Source organism: Bidens hawaiensis, unplaced genomic scaffold (assembly GCF_021521415.1).
Source record: "Bidens hawaiensis isolate Kalapana, Puna unplaced genomic scaffold, B.hawaiensis_p1.1 tig00044892_1, whole genome shotgun sequence".
Taxonomy (NCBI): Eukaryota; Viridiplantae; Streptophyta; class Magnoliopsida; order Asterales; family Asteraceae; genus Bidens; species Bidens hawaiensis.
Window position 1 is genome coordinate 130,826 of NW_027505923.1, and position 14,793 is coordinate 145,618.

General features: G+C 33.8%; 1 protein-coding gene across 2 annotated transcripts; it reads left to right on the top strand.

Moving 5' to 3' along the window:
* Positions 1-6,763: 6,763 nt before the first annotated feature.
* LOC143615953 (serine/threonine protein phosphatase 2A 57 kDa regulatory subunit B' kappa isoform-like) lies at positions 6,764-9,505 on the top strand. Of its 2 annotated transcripts, XM_077088936.1 has the most exons (3): positions 6,764-7,158; positions 7,248-8,387; positions 9,015-9,505. In XM_077088936.1, the coding sequence occupies exons 2-3, from the start codon at positions 7,479-7,481 to the stop codon at positions 9,363-9,365; spliced, it is 1,260 nt and encodes a 419-aa protein (XP_076945051.1). In that variant the 5' UTR covers positions 6,764-7,158; positions 7,248-7,478; the 3' UTR covers positions 9,366-9,505. The 2 variants fall into 2 exon arrangements, with proteins under 2 accessions (XP_076945051.1, XP_076945050.1); XM_077088935.1 differs by having other exon boundaries at positions 6,764-8,387.
* Positions 9,506-14,793: the final 5,288 nt, after the last annotated feature.

Consider the following 14,793-nt stretch of genomic DNA (forward strand, 5'->3'; position numbering starts at 1 on the left):
TTAATTAATGGAAGATTTAATTTAATAATGAGAATTAAATTTGGATGATGAAAAATTTAGTTGAATATCAATAAAATTTATAATATTTGAATTTTAATAATAAAGACTTATAAAATGGAAAGTAAGTTGTGAAAAGTAACATGAGGAAAAACAAGAGACAATAAAGTATTTATAGTTTAAAGTTGAGGGTAAATATTTAAATGTACTTAGTAATTTATAGTTTGAGAATATGGAAATAAATAAGAAAAGATTATTTAAATAATATTTTAACAGATATGAGTTAGTATAAGATTCCTTGTTCGAGGTATTTCAGTTTTGTCGAGATTGGCGGTCGTTTGGTTAACGGAATACAGCAGCAAACTCCTTGTCGATTTTAGTAGTCGAACGGCAATCACGAGAAGCAGGTGAACGACGTTGATTACTATGATTGATTCCTAGGAAAGACATTCTATAAGGACCAAAGGTGAAACCTTATAAGATGACGGGTAAGTTGTGGAAATGAGTCAATGTGAAACAATAGAGAAGTGTAATAGATTTGTGCAAGTGATGACTCGAGGACGAGTCGGAATTTAAAATAATGTGTATAAGTTTGAAACATTTATGTAAATAAATAATGTTTATAAAATTTTCCAAGAATAAAATAACCAAACATATCAAACGAGTTGACCTCCCATGAGCTTTTCATGGCAATTTGAATGGCCCAACTAAAATAAGCAACATAAAGTTTGTGAATTGGCCTCCCACGAGCGTTCCATGGCAATTTGTTGGCCCAATTCAAATAACGAGTAATAAACAATTGAGTTGGTCAGCCAATGAGCGTGTACATGGCATTTAACTAACCCAACTAATTAACGAATTATCGAATCAAAGGAACTGTTCGTACCATGAGCGTTACATGGCATTTAACCGACCCAACTAAATATCTAATCAACGGATCAAATAAATTTAAAATAACTAAAAAAAAACACAATTTGGAAGTATAACCGTTTAGCCGGTTATGTTTACCACGCAACCGTTTAGCCGATTACGGGTACCACTTAAAGTTACGGTTGTACGACATTTGTCATACCCCCATGCTTCAAGGTGAAGGAGTAAAACAAAACATGGGAATTCTTAAGGAATTTCCCACAATAAAAGATAATCTACCAAAATAAAAGATTTAGAAAAATATTTTGAATGTGAGGCATAGCCTCGGAATTTGTGTATATGTGCAATAAATAGATAAGATACAATACAATAAAATAATTAATCTAATTAAGCTGTAAACAATTAAATAGCACACAAGGCAGTTTAGATAATCACATATAGGGTTCCTAATCATATGTCTAGGACCATTTCTAACGACCTATCTTATAACATGAGGCTCTGATACCAATCTGTCACACCCCAACCTAAGGCGGAAATGCCGGGGCGTGATCGATTGCTCACAGCTCGAAGGTACTATCATAATATAAAAGTGACAATATCTAATTAATTACTTTATTTCAAATATACACACAAGTTTACAAACATTACAAAACAATTCAAATAAATGATTATAAACATGATTTAAAGATTGTCTTCATTAAAACCTATGGTCTTGACTAAATATCCAAACTTCAATTCAAGCAACCTGCATATGCGAAGAAAACAGAGTTTGTCAACATAAAGTTGAGTGAGAATATCACCAGTTTTGCATGTCAATCAAAATAAGCATAACGTGATAAAAGCGGTAAATATAATCAAACCATAACAAGTAAGTAGACCGTTGCCAAGCGAATCGGGCTAGTCAATAGCATGAGCACCCAATACATGGGCATACGTTGGACCCCTCCGAATATACGAATGAATGAATATTAACACAAGTAAGCATGTAGCACGTATATTTGAATGATTTCTATATTTACAACTTACCCGAAAAGTGAAAGAATCAATAGAAACGATGAGTCAAAGGTCCGCACGTAGGCAAAGTCAAACGAACAAGCTTGTATCTTCAACAATAATGCAAAAACTGAAGGATTTTATGAGGCATAGAGAGGGGTGACGGCTGAGAATGCTTCTTAGGGTTTAGGTAAAGTTTGTGGCAGAGATTATGAGTCTTGTTTATATAAGAATATAAAAAACGAACCATATTTGGAAGATTTACTCGTTTAAGTAACTAAATAGATATTAATGACCAAATCAATGAAATAAGTTGTAGATTTCGTACATGATCAGTAATTTATGAATATTGACTTGTATTTTTGTTATAATCATTTTCTTGGACCTTAATTTACTCGATTTATGCCAAAAATAAGCGATTTGGATGCTAAAAACAAATTAGGAAACAAAATAAGTTATTTAATGAGAAAATCTAGTACAATAACTAACAAAATTTGGCTTGGACACCAAGAAAACAAAATTGGACCAGCTATAACATTTCTTGGAGTTTAAGTTTCGTTAATTTAATAAAAAATAGGAAAGTACTGACAAAATTAGTCCATGTAGTTCCCGAAAATGCCATTTTAGCCGTTTTAAGCGATTTTAAAGGTTTCTAAGGATTATTTGGCATGATTGAAAGTTATGGAATTATAAAATAAGTTAAACCAAGTTAAATACAAGTTTTAATCAGTTCAAAGATCCGAATTACATTCTCGAATCGATTTAAACAAATACGAAAAATCCGAGATGTTATAATAGCCAACATAGGCTGTACCACGTTAAATTCTCAATAAATATGATCATTTACTTGTAATCAAATTATTACTCAATAAATAACAATCCTAGTTGTCACTCATGAGCATACGTCTAGTTAGACTGAACCACGTTAAATTCTCGTGTCATTTATAGCTTTTTATATTGTTCATGTGTACTTGATCCTAACAAGGAGATGGTATATCTTTTTATTTCATATTTTGTTTTAGTGCATTAAACTTGTAGGATGGTATGATGGTTGTTTAGTGGTCATTTTTTTACGTGCTTTGCTATGATATTGTTCAGAAACTTATGTGATTCTTTCATCTCTTTTGTGGTAACTTCCACATCTATAGTCTATAGGCAAGATTAAACTACTGTGGTAGTAATGTAGTATGTCCACAGGGACATGTTAATACATAATAAAATTAAAATATTAATCGTAAGAACCAAAATACATTTGTATCTAACATTGACAAAATGTAGCGAGGGAAGAAAGAGAAATTACTATGCACTACATAACATTCTTATGTGTTATGATTAATAATGGGATCATTTAGATAATAGTTTAGGATGACGAGACATCTTTGCTCTTCATGTAGCGATACATCAAAAATGGTGGATCACCTTTTCTCTTCATGTTGGAGAGTCCATGAAGTACGGTACAACATCAGGTCAATATTCTCATTTTCTTGCATTGATCTTTTGGACCACCATAAGCATACATGTTATGGTGACAACCTGCAGAAAAAAGATATGTGGTTTTCATCACTACATGTTGGAGTATTTGGAAAGTACGCAATGAGGTTTTTAATAGTAAAATTAATATCTTAGACGTTAAGGCGATAGACATATAATTGGTTGAAAAATAGAAATAACTTTATCATGAAGTGAATATGGTGGTGTAATTTTGCTTAATTTTTTTTAATGTGCTTGTCTATTTTTAGTTGTCTTCAGCTTTTTAATAGACTCACCCATGTTTTAATAATATCCTAACGTTAAAAAAATCTGTAAACAATGGTTTTTTAGTTAGGAAAAAATACATATATTATATTCTAGTATTTAATAAAGTGGATTAATTAACCACTGAGTTCATTTAAAATTGAAAGTTCATTTAAAATCATTGAATTCTCTCAACCTTTCTTAAAATATTCTGTCAAAATAAGTCATCTCTCAACATGAACAAGGTTTACTATTAACTTTGTAAAGAGTATTTATCACTAAGGCCCACATGTGATATCAATAACATACAACAACTGTTTTTCTTACTTCAACTTTTCATAGTTTGCACTTACTAGAAGTGTTAATATTCAAATCTACTCCATCAAAAATCAAAATCTTATCAAAAGTTTTTTTATATAATCATTCATAATTATTTCTTTCTAACCCTTAGCAATTCATCTCCTGCTTGAATTTTTTAAAAACATCTATAATCATTTTAAGCACAAATATATACTCAAAAAAAAAAATAGTATATTATAATAAGCCGTAGTTGAAAAGTAGGCGTAATTTTCAAAATGCGACTACATTCTTTTTAAAGATCATGGTTAAGACTTAAGATAATAAAAATGTAAGAAAAAGTTGTTTTTGACTCATTGTCTTGATAAGTGCTTTTGACCCAAATTGGTTTAACTTGTTTAGTCTAATACATAAATAATCATAATAATAATAATAATAATAATAATAATAAGCTAGCTGTATATTATCCGGACGTGTTTTTTTAACGATGAAGTTTAATTTTTGTTGTCTATTTATCTGTAGGACTTGAATTCAAGACCACTCCATCTAAACCCAGGTGTTTAAATGTTTTGTCTTTATCAATCGACCACCATCTAATTGGTATTAGGATGTGTTAATTGGATAATTAATTAATTAATTATAATGGATATATAGAGTAAATTACAAATAAAAATTTAATCACGGTAATGAACTAATGATAACAAGTTTGAGTGAATACGAGAACTATCAAAATATACATAAATCCTCTTAACTTCATCCAGCAAAATAGATACGTTAAAACTAAAGTAAATCTGCAACGAATTTTAAGTATTATTTTAATCTTATCTTCTAGTCAATTTTTGATAGAGACGGCTCTTCTACGGAGCAAGTAACACAATGAGTACATGCCACAAATTTTAGAAGGCACCAGATTTTAGAAATTTCCCTAAATTCAATAATTATTCCAAAAGATTATTATCTATCTAATATATATAAATTACAAGTTTGGTGCCGCTATGTCGTCATTGGACCACTTGCTTGTCAATACATTTTTTTTCGTTTTGGTACCGTAACTAATATAACGGAACCTGGTCAAATGATAATTATTTTGTTTTTCTTTTGTTTGTTTTAATTCCGATGTCATAACGAGCGTGACGAAAACTGACCCAAATTCGCATAGACTCAAGGTCTCAACGTCCGGGACCGACAACGCTCGGTTTTACCAACGTCCGAATTTACATGCTCAATTTTTATATATTTTTTCCTTTTTAGCTCTGGTAGCGTAACGAACGTCGGCGAAACCGACCGAATTAGTGTCCAGTTACCGTCTCAATGATCGGGACTGACAATGCTTGGGTTTTACCACAGCCTAATTTACCAACTAAATAAACTTCGTTTTAAATCATTTATTTTTTTTACGTTAATTTGACGAATATATATTTTTTGGACGCTAAGGTTTTACCAATGGTGTCTATACCGTAAATAACGTAAACAATACTAACTGAATTCGCGTCAACTTACCGTCGTAACGCTCAGGTTTTACCAACACCCAGGTTTCAATGTTGAGGTTTTACCAGTTACCGTTGCGCCGGATGAAAATCTAGTTTTATATGACTCCTAAATTGTTTTAACAATAATTTTTTTCCATCTATTTCTCCCATGACTCAAGTAAGATTACAACCATTTAGTTATAAGATTGTCATTACACCAAGCTAATGATTGTTTCTAAAAGAAAAAAAAAAACTTTTTCAAAATTTTAGTTTGACGTTTATAACCTGAAAAAAATTTCAGGAGTATCTTTAATTCCAAAAGGTAATGCCAATTAAAATTAAAATCACTCTATTTTCTCATATGTAAAAAAGTATCACCTTTTGTTTTAATCTATTGAACTATAGATAAAAAGAATTCTCAATATATCAACCTTTTCTAAACAGCAGGACTTCACATATTATCATAAAGCTAGCCAGTTGCTAACAACATGAAAGGAAATGAAATCGACTAAAAAGAAAATTACAAATATTACACCGAGCATAGGATGATAAATTGATAATATTAAGACTACATTATACATTTATACTATAGTTTTCATCATTCTAAAACATTTATCACAACAATGTTACTTTAGTTTTTCCTCTATCCTTTAACTTTATCATTCAACCTGTGCAATACTTCATTCCCCATAATTTCTATTTATTTATATTATTTAAGTACAAAAGAAATGAAAACTTGCTAGTTCGCGGTCTAGCCCAAGAAAGCCACTTCATTAGCGACCATTGGAAGAGGAACGCGGTGTTTCAATGACACCGTTTATACGATCTCAGCAGCACTAACGATGCCTATGGGTGAAAATAAGAGCATCCACATCGCAATGACTTGTGGTAATGTGGCTCACCAACGAACAAAAGAGGGGGGGGGGGGTGGAGGTCATGCGCTTTGAAGGTTAGTCCACGGACCAAAGTCCTTCCCTGCAAACTTGAGGATGGACTATGTGACACACCACTCACATTCACATATACATACATATTATATATATATATAGTTATAATAGTTTCAATGGAGTTTTTGAAGGTTTAGTTATATAAAAGAAAACAAACGTTTTAAGAAAAGTTTATAATCTGATGGGACGATTTATAGAATTATAGTATCGTGGATGTTTAAAAGATAAATATTTAAAAAATGAAATGATAATATTAATACTCTGATGTATAGACTCACATCTATCTATCTATCTATCTGTCTCGATTTTCTCCAAAAGCTCGCTCTTGCTACCTCTGCTTTTTCTTCTGTCTTTATAGAATCTTGAGCCCTTTGAATTTATTTTCAATTTCCCCCCCTCATTCTCCTTCTTCCTCCTTCTTTCTGTCTGTTTCTATGTATATGTATATGTTGTTAGGAACAAAGTGTGTGTGTGTGTGCATTGTAACCAAAGAATCCTCATCAACCCTTAAAAAGTTAAAATCCTGAAGCTTTTTGGCCTCTTGTGCTTTCAAGTTTTTGTTTTTATGAAAAAATCTCACAAGATTTATCTCATTTTCTTCTTTTCTAATTCTCTCTCCTAACTTTGCCATTTTTGTTCACAACTTGATCAAATTCTAGTTTTTTTTTTTCATCATGGGTTTCTTCAAGATCTGATTTTTATTTACTTTTATTATTCGTGGTGTGGATCTTGTGCCTTTAATGTCCAGATCTTGTGGTTTGATGCAGCTTTCTTGATTTTTACCCTATTTTTCAAGAACCCACAAATTGCATGTGGGATGGTGTTAAATCTCCAATCTTTCTTGAATTCTGGTCTGATTTAACTGGTTCTTTCTAGGGTTCTTGAAATCTTGATAAAAATTTCAACCTTTCATCACTCTGATCTCACAATGTTGAAGCAGCTTCTCAACAAGATTCCCAGAAGACCAATAAAGTCTGAGTCTTTTGAAGAACCCTCATCTGATGTCAACAATAATGGTGGGATTCAAAGGACCACAAGCTTAAACACCACTGCTTCATCATCACCTAAACCAAATGCACCCAAAAGAACATCATCTGCAGTCTTCCCATCAAGTGTCATTGCTGGAATTGAACCACTTTTACCCTTCAAAGATGCCCCAGCTTCAGAAAAAATGTCACTTTTTATCAGTAAGTTAAGTCTTTGCTGTATGGTGTTTGATTTCACTGACCCTAGTAAAAACACAGCTGAAAAAGACCTCAAAAGGTTAACATTAATAGAGCTTCTTGATTTCATTGCATCGAACCCTCCAAGATTCTCCGAACCCGCAATCTTATCGTTATGTAAAATGTGTTCTGTTAATCTGTTTAGAGTATTCCCCCCTAATTACCGATCTGCACGCGGTAACAGCGGGGAGAATGAAGACGACGAGCCCTCGTTTGACCCCGCCTGGCCCCATTTACAACTCGTGTACGATATATTACTCAAATTTGTAACATCGTCTTCGGTTGAAGCCAAAGTTGCAAAAAAGTACATTAACCATTCGTTCATATTAAGAGTGCTTGATCTATTTGAATCCGAAGATCCTCGTGAACGCGAGAGTTTGAAGGCGATAATGCATAGAATATATGGGAAGTTCATGGTGCATAGACCCTTTATTAGAAAGAGCATAAGTAACATATTTTATAGGTTTGTGTTTGAAACCGAACGGCATAACGGGATTGCAGAGTTGTTGGAGATATTTGGGAGTGTGATTACTGGATTTGCGTTGCCTTTGAAAGAAGAACACAAGATCTTTCTTTGGAGGGCTTTGATTCCGCTACATAAACCGAAATCTTTAGGCGTTTATTTTCAGCAATTGTCTTATTGTGTTACGCAGTTTATTGAAAAGGACCCGAAGCTGGCTAGTACTGTGATTAGAGGGTTGTTGAAGTACTGGCCGATTACTAATAGTCAGAAGGAAGTTATGTTTTTGGGTGAAGTTGAGGAGATTCTTGAAACGATTAATATGGGTGAGTTTCAAAGAGTTATGGTTCCTTTGTTTTGGCGAATTGGATGCTGCATCAACAGTTCACATTTTCAGGTATAAACAATAACAGTTTGTAGTTTTGAGTATTGATATTCTTTTTCTGTTGTGTGACTAGAGACTTTAGTACCAAAGAAACGGGTCAATTTGTAAAGTTATCTTTAACCTAAAAATCTAAAATGGGTCAAATGTGTAAACTTAAAAGATTTTGGGCCAAATTTAGTTCAAGGTGTATTCAAATGCAGAAATCTTCTAAATTGCTTTATATAAAACAGATTTGTTTATACACGTAACAATATGTTTTGCAGTCATATTTGAAAGGGGTAAATTTCTACAAAAAATATATCTATACTGGAATTAGAAGGTGCTGTAGGTCTGTCCGGCCTGGCTTGTTTTGACTTTGCTCAAAATCTGGTCTGACCTAAACCTGTTTTGAACCGATACCCAACAAGCCGTTTTGCAACTCAGCGTGCAATGACTGCAAACGCAATGAACCTTGGTTCACCATGGTTGCAGGTTGACTTTTCAAACAGAGAACATCTTTTGCATAAACAAAGCAAAGCTTATTCTTGCATACACTCCTATAACAATTTAACATCTTTTGCGTAAACAAAGCTTATTCTTGCATACTCTTCTGTGATTTCTTGATAAAAATGGTAACTTTACAAATCTTTACTATTTCAGGTGGCGGAAAGGGCACTGCTTTTATGGAACAACGACCAAATCTTCTATCTAATCGGTCACAACCGACAAGTGATCTTACCCATAATCTTTCCAGCACTTGAAACCAATGTGCAGAACCACTGGAACCAATCGGTTCTTAACTTAACACTCAATGTGAGAAATGTGTTCACAGAGATGGACAACATGTTGTTTCTGGCCTGTCATGCTCATTTCTTGGAAGAACAAGAGAAACAGAATTCCGCAGCCGAGAAGAGGAAGGAGGCGTGGGCCCACCTCGAGAATGCTGCGAGTCTTCGACCGATAACCATGAATACCACAGCTGTTCTGGTAATGATGCCACAACAAAGTTGACTTATTAATTTTTAAGTATGCACCTTTTTTTTTGTAAGTGGCAGCTGTTGTAACTTTTTTAATTTTTTTGAGTCAATGTTGTAATATCAGTTCTATGATGGGAAATTTGTACTTATGGATTATGGAAATTAAATTAACACCCTTTTAATTTTTGCCCTTTTTAACTTTCTTACATGCACACAAAGCACCCTTTTATTTACTATATGTTGCATTAAAGGTTCTATAGTGCTAGATAGATGAAAGTTGGAGCAACTGTAGATGGAAGCTAGAGGTTTGATTTTTCGGTTTTTGATGGAAGCCAGAGGTTTTTAATTTTTCGTTTTTTGGTTCAATATGTATATTTATCACGTTAAAATTGCCTATCTTTACGTGTAGTTGAATTTTGGTGACTTTAGATTATCATTAGTTGGAGAGGCCGGTTGAGGCCATTGGTGTGAAGCCTACTCATTCTTATGGGTGCAAAATAGAAGCAAATGGGCAAGCATAGATCGGGAATCGTGGTGTAAATTTAATTTTGTTAGTTTTCCTTTGTAAGTTTCATGTTTTTTGTCTGCTTATAGTTTGTATTTGACTTTTCTTTGTACTCTATGGCCTTCTTGCTTGAGGTTCCCTTTCGTTTCCTTTATAAAATTTTGCCTTTCGAAAAAAAAAAACTAAGAAAAGAACTTGACCACAGTTGTTGTTGGTATGGTGGTGTCATGATATGTGAAGAGCTAGTTCAAAGTTGGATTTTTTTTACTTGGCCTTAACTAGGAACATTTCACTTGGTTGTGTGCAAAAGAAACCACCTAAAATGATATATTATCAAAATAGCTTTTAAAAGAATATATACCAATTTGACCCTTAAAAATGATACTCGATTAATACGAAAACATGGACTATTTTCAGACTAAACATCAACACTTTCATGTAATGCTTAACCATCGGTGCTGATTAGACTAGTACAGAAGTATGGACCATCTTCAGACAAAACATAACCACTTTTGTGTAAAACATAGCCATCGGGGCTGATTAGACTACCAACCAATGACACACTGACACATGTCATGATGGACGCAAAACTTAGTCACTTATCAACCTTAAACATTGTTACAAAAGTCAACTACATTTGTGTCAATTGGTCTTACAACCACTGACACAGTGACACTTGTTATAACTGGTATCTAAAATGGGTATTTAACATATGTGACACCGTGTGAATGTGAATGTGAATGTGAATATGAATGCATGTTATCATTTGTAACATTTGGATTGATAAAATTTTTAAAAAAATTGGTGATTATTTGGATAACATATTTAATTAAAATGACTATTCATTATATTTTCACTTTTAAAATGCTTTAATCTCGAACCAGTTACATTACAATGAGACAATTTGCATCATATCCTGGTTTGAGTGGGTGTCAGATGAGGCCATAACTACATAAGTTGTCAAGTGTTGCATGCCGTCTAAAATATGGACAATAAATTGGAGATTCTCGAAAAATTGATATCACTCTCGGATCTAAATAATGTTGGTGGAAGACCTCATATTTCTCTACAAATATCTTCAATGAATATACATGAAGAATTATATAGATCTGTATGGAAAGCTTTAAAATGGAACATTCTTGATTTAGAGAGTAGTATAAATAGTTTAAGGTCTCATTTGGCCAAACCACAACCAAAGTATCACAAGCACCGACTTGGAAGCACTTTATAAAATGTTTTTATATGTATGGTGAAGAAACATAAAATAAATCTGACCTAATCCAAGACGATGTTTTCCGGTCTTCGAGTTGAACAAACCACGACCTCGTCTTCTTCGTCGGTTGCTCGAGATCTGCCATGAAAATATGGGGGGAGTGGAAGTGATTGCTAGAGTTTCCTCTTGTTTACAGGCACAAAAATGTATGTGGAGGTCAAGTGTTCAAGAAGGGATCCCTCAAATGAAAGATGAAGACCCCTTATATAGGAACTCCATGGCAACCATCATGAAACCCTAACCGTATTGGGCCACGCCCGGTTAGGGGTTACCTCCACAACCCCCCCAGCCCATTGGGCATTGATTAGTCAACAATAATAGTATAACAAATATAATATAAAACACAATAAGTAAAAGGTCGTACCGGGTATTTAGGACCCTTACCTCCACATATGGCATAACAATGCATTTTGCATTCCAAAATTCCCGGTTCACACAATTGGTGTACATCACCATTGTCGTATTCGACCGACAGATCCACAATAAATTCTCACCTCCTTACTACTAAGGCATCATCTTAGGGATCGGTTCATACAATAAGGAACACACATAAATAAAATAAAGAATACCATAATGTTTAATCGTACAAGACGTACGTAACTACCATCTCCGTCGATTTCAATCTTTCGCGTTGAGAAGTTCATTCTTGATACGTAATGATAATAATTAATAGTTAGACAATTAAGAAGAGGAGAAAATATGTTTATTTATGATATTAAGGGGGTGTTTAATGTAATTTGTTGGGCTATATATGGAGCATCTACGTATGGAATGAATACAAAAGAATATTTGAGTCAATCTCCTTCTATCTTTTAGTTTTTTTCTTCTCCAAGAGTTCTAACCCTATCAATGGTATCAGAGCCGTTCTGATCAATGGATGCTCAAAAACCTATCTAATGAAGAGTTCGATGAGTATGTTTGGGAAAGGATTGTTCAAAAACGGGCCAATCCTCAAACCAGATTAATGCTACTTTGCAAAGGCTTCTTGCCTGGATGAAATCTCAGGAGGTCTCCATGGAACTTTATTTGAAATCTCTCAAGTTTTCCACCGACCGGCTTTTGACTCCCGTTGTGGCGTATTCCAACGGTAACGCCACTTCTGATTACTTTCCTTCAACACCACCCATACCCTCTGCACCTGCACCATTCCATGTTGTTCAAAATCCATCCAAAAAACAGCCCCTCTCATATGCTCCGGAACCAACCTCAAAACAGGAACCCTCACTTGTGTTGTTTGAACCGAAACCAACCCTGCAACTAGCCACACCACCCACCCTAAAACGGGGACCAACAACAAAAACCATACTAGTGCCAAAATCCGCCTTCATCAGTTGTCATAACTTGTCGAAGAAGGTTACAAAATATGCAATGACAAAAGAAAATATGATATCAATCAAAGGGTTAGTCGAGAAGCCCGAGTGGCATCCACCGTGGCGTTCCGTTTACTCAGTCTCGAATACCCTTGGGCGAACCGAATGGCATCCACCGTGGAACGAGTTAAGCCAAAGAGTCTGGATGCTACAATTTTTTTTCGTTGTTTTGTGATTCTTGAGGTCAAGAATTTTTTAAGGGTGGAGTATTGTTACGTAATAATAATAATTAATAGTCAGACAATTAAGTTGAGGGGAGAGTATGCTTATTTATGATATTAAGGGGGTTTTTAATGTAATTTGTTTGGCTATATATAGAGCATCAATGTATGGAATGAATACAAAAGAATATTTGAGTTAATCTCCTTCAATCTTTTAGTTTTCTACTTTTCTTCTTCTCCAAGAGTTCTACCCCAATCAATTTCAGTAAAAAGGGTACGTTCGTCTTTATACATAGTTTAGTTAGAAATCACGCTTTAAATATGTTTATCCCTGTATTATATCAGAATGCATATGTTTTGAATTTTTGGGGTGATTTATGAAGTGATTGTCGATTTAGGGTTCTGAGATGAATTACGATCAACAAAGTAAGATTTTTTTGATTGAATTTATAGTGAATTGTTTAGTTGATTAAGCATTTTTGGTCAATCAGATTTTGTTCAGGTTGATGAGCGTCTTGGTCAATTTGATGTTTGTTTCTTTTCGTGAATAAGAGAAAATAGTTGTTTTTTTAGCAAACAATATGGTTGATTAATTCTGATTTTGTTGGTTTCGTAACTGTAATTTTGATATAGGCGAGCTTCTGCTTATTGCTTGAACTTGTGAGCATTTAGGTTTTTACAATTGAACTTGTGAGCGTTTAGGTTTTACATTTGGGCGTTTTTTAGCGTTTTTGTATATATTGAAGGTGTCTTAGCAGAGCATGAAGAAAAATATCATTATACTGGTTGTTGTCACACCCCAACTTAATACGGAAATGCCAGGGCGTGAGCCGATTGTTCACAACTCGAAGATACTATCATAAATAAAATGTGACAATATCTATTAAGTGAATTATTTCCAAATACCGTGCACAAATATTCAAAATACAAATGAATAATTTAAAACAGGTAAACCAAACAAGTCTTAAATAATAATTATCTTCATTAAAACCCTAAGGTCTTTCTAAGTGTCCATACTTCAACTTCAATTCAATATCAACCTGCATATGCGTAGAAAACAGAGGTTGTCAACAACACATGTTGAGTGAGTTTATCACCAGTTTTTTATACTAAAAATAATATTAATATAATAAGTACAAGAAATAAGCAAAGCGTAATCAATGCGGTAAATAAATTGTAACACCCCGGCTAAAGCGCAACGCCTGAGTGTGACGTACAGATTGCTCAAACACACATAACACTATTAGGTGACCATAATAACATTATTTCATTTAAATCATCATGTAAACACAAGTTTATCAAACATACAAGTTGAAACAATAAATAAATAAATGATAAGTTGTTCTTTGAATATCCTATAGGCTGCTATGTGTCTTCTAACTTTCATCCTCGTATCTTTACACCTGTAACATATGTATAAAATAAAGTCAGCTATGAACATAGCTGGTGAGTTCCCACAGTTTTATATACATACATAAAAATCATACAATTCATGGACAGTGATAAACGAGCAAGTAAAGTTCCTTTCCGGTTGGTATCAACCAACGTACTTGGGTATATCGCGCAAGTAAGGTCCTTTTCAGTTGGTAACAACCATTGTACTAGGATAATGAGGCCCTTGTTCCACTCGGTACAAATGGACCGGAGTGCAAAGGGGAGCGTATGGATCATACTTAATAAGGCTACCACCACGTTGTAAGACCACCCGAATCCCGGGAATCCTACAGTTGGTAATCACATCCACAATTTCACAAAAATTTAAAACCAAACAATTCTTTGTATTTAAAACCAGTTCAGAGTAAACGACAGCGAAAAAAGTGTAAGTATTTAAAAATCCCAAACACGGGTACAGGTTGTCCAAAATCAAATGTAAATAAAATATTTGTTTTATTTGAATTCCTTGACCAGAAATGCCTTCAACCTTCTGAGTAGTCTCCAGCATGTCCAAGCGGTAGCATCCATTTCTTAACCTGAAAGTCAATCTAACATACACATAAAGTCAGCTTGAGCTGAGTGAGTTCAAGTTTTCATAACCGACATTCATTAAAAATTTAAATTCCATGAGTATGAAATGTAGGGGATAATCATGAGTCCATAAAATCATAAATAGCTTTTCTTAACCAATCATAAATAAATAAACATTAAACATCTTT

Bases quoted from the DNA above. Each gene is read 5' to 3' on its own strand.
- LOC143615953 (XM_077088935.1), top strand. From the start codon at position 7,236: ATGTTGAAGCAGCTTCTCAACAAGATTCCCAGAAGACCAATAAAGTCT. The intron at 8,388-9,014 runs GTATAAACAATA...TTACTATTTCAG, and splicing joins TCAACAGTTCACATTTTCAG to GTGGCGGAAAGGGCACTGCT.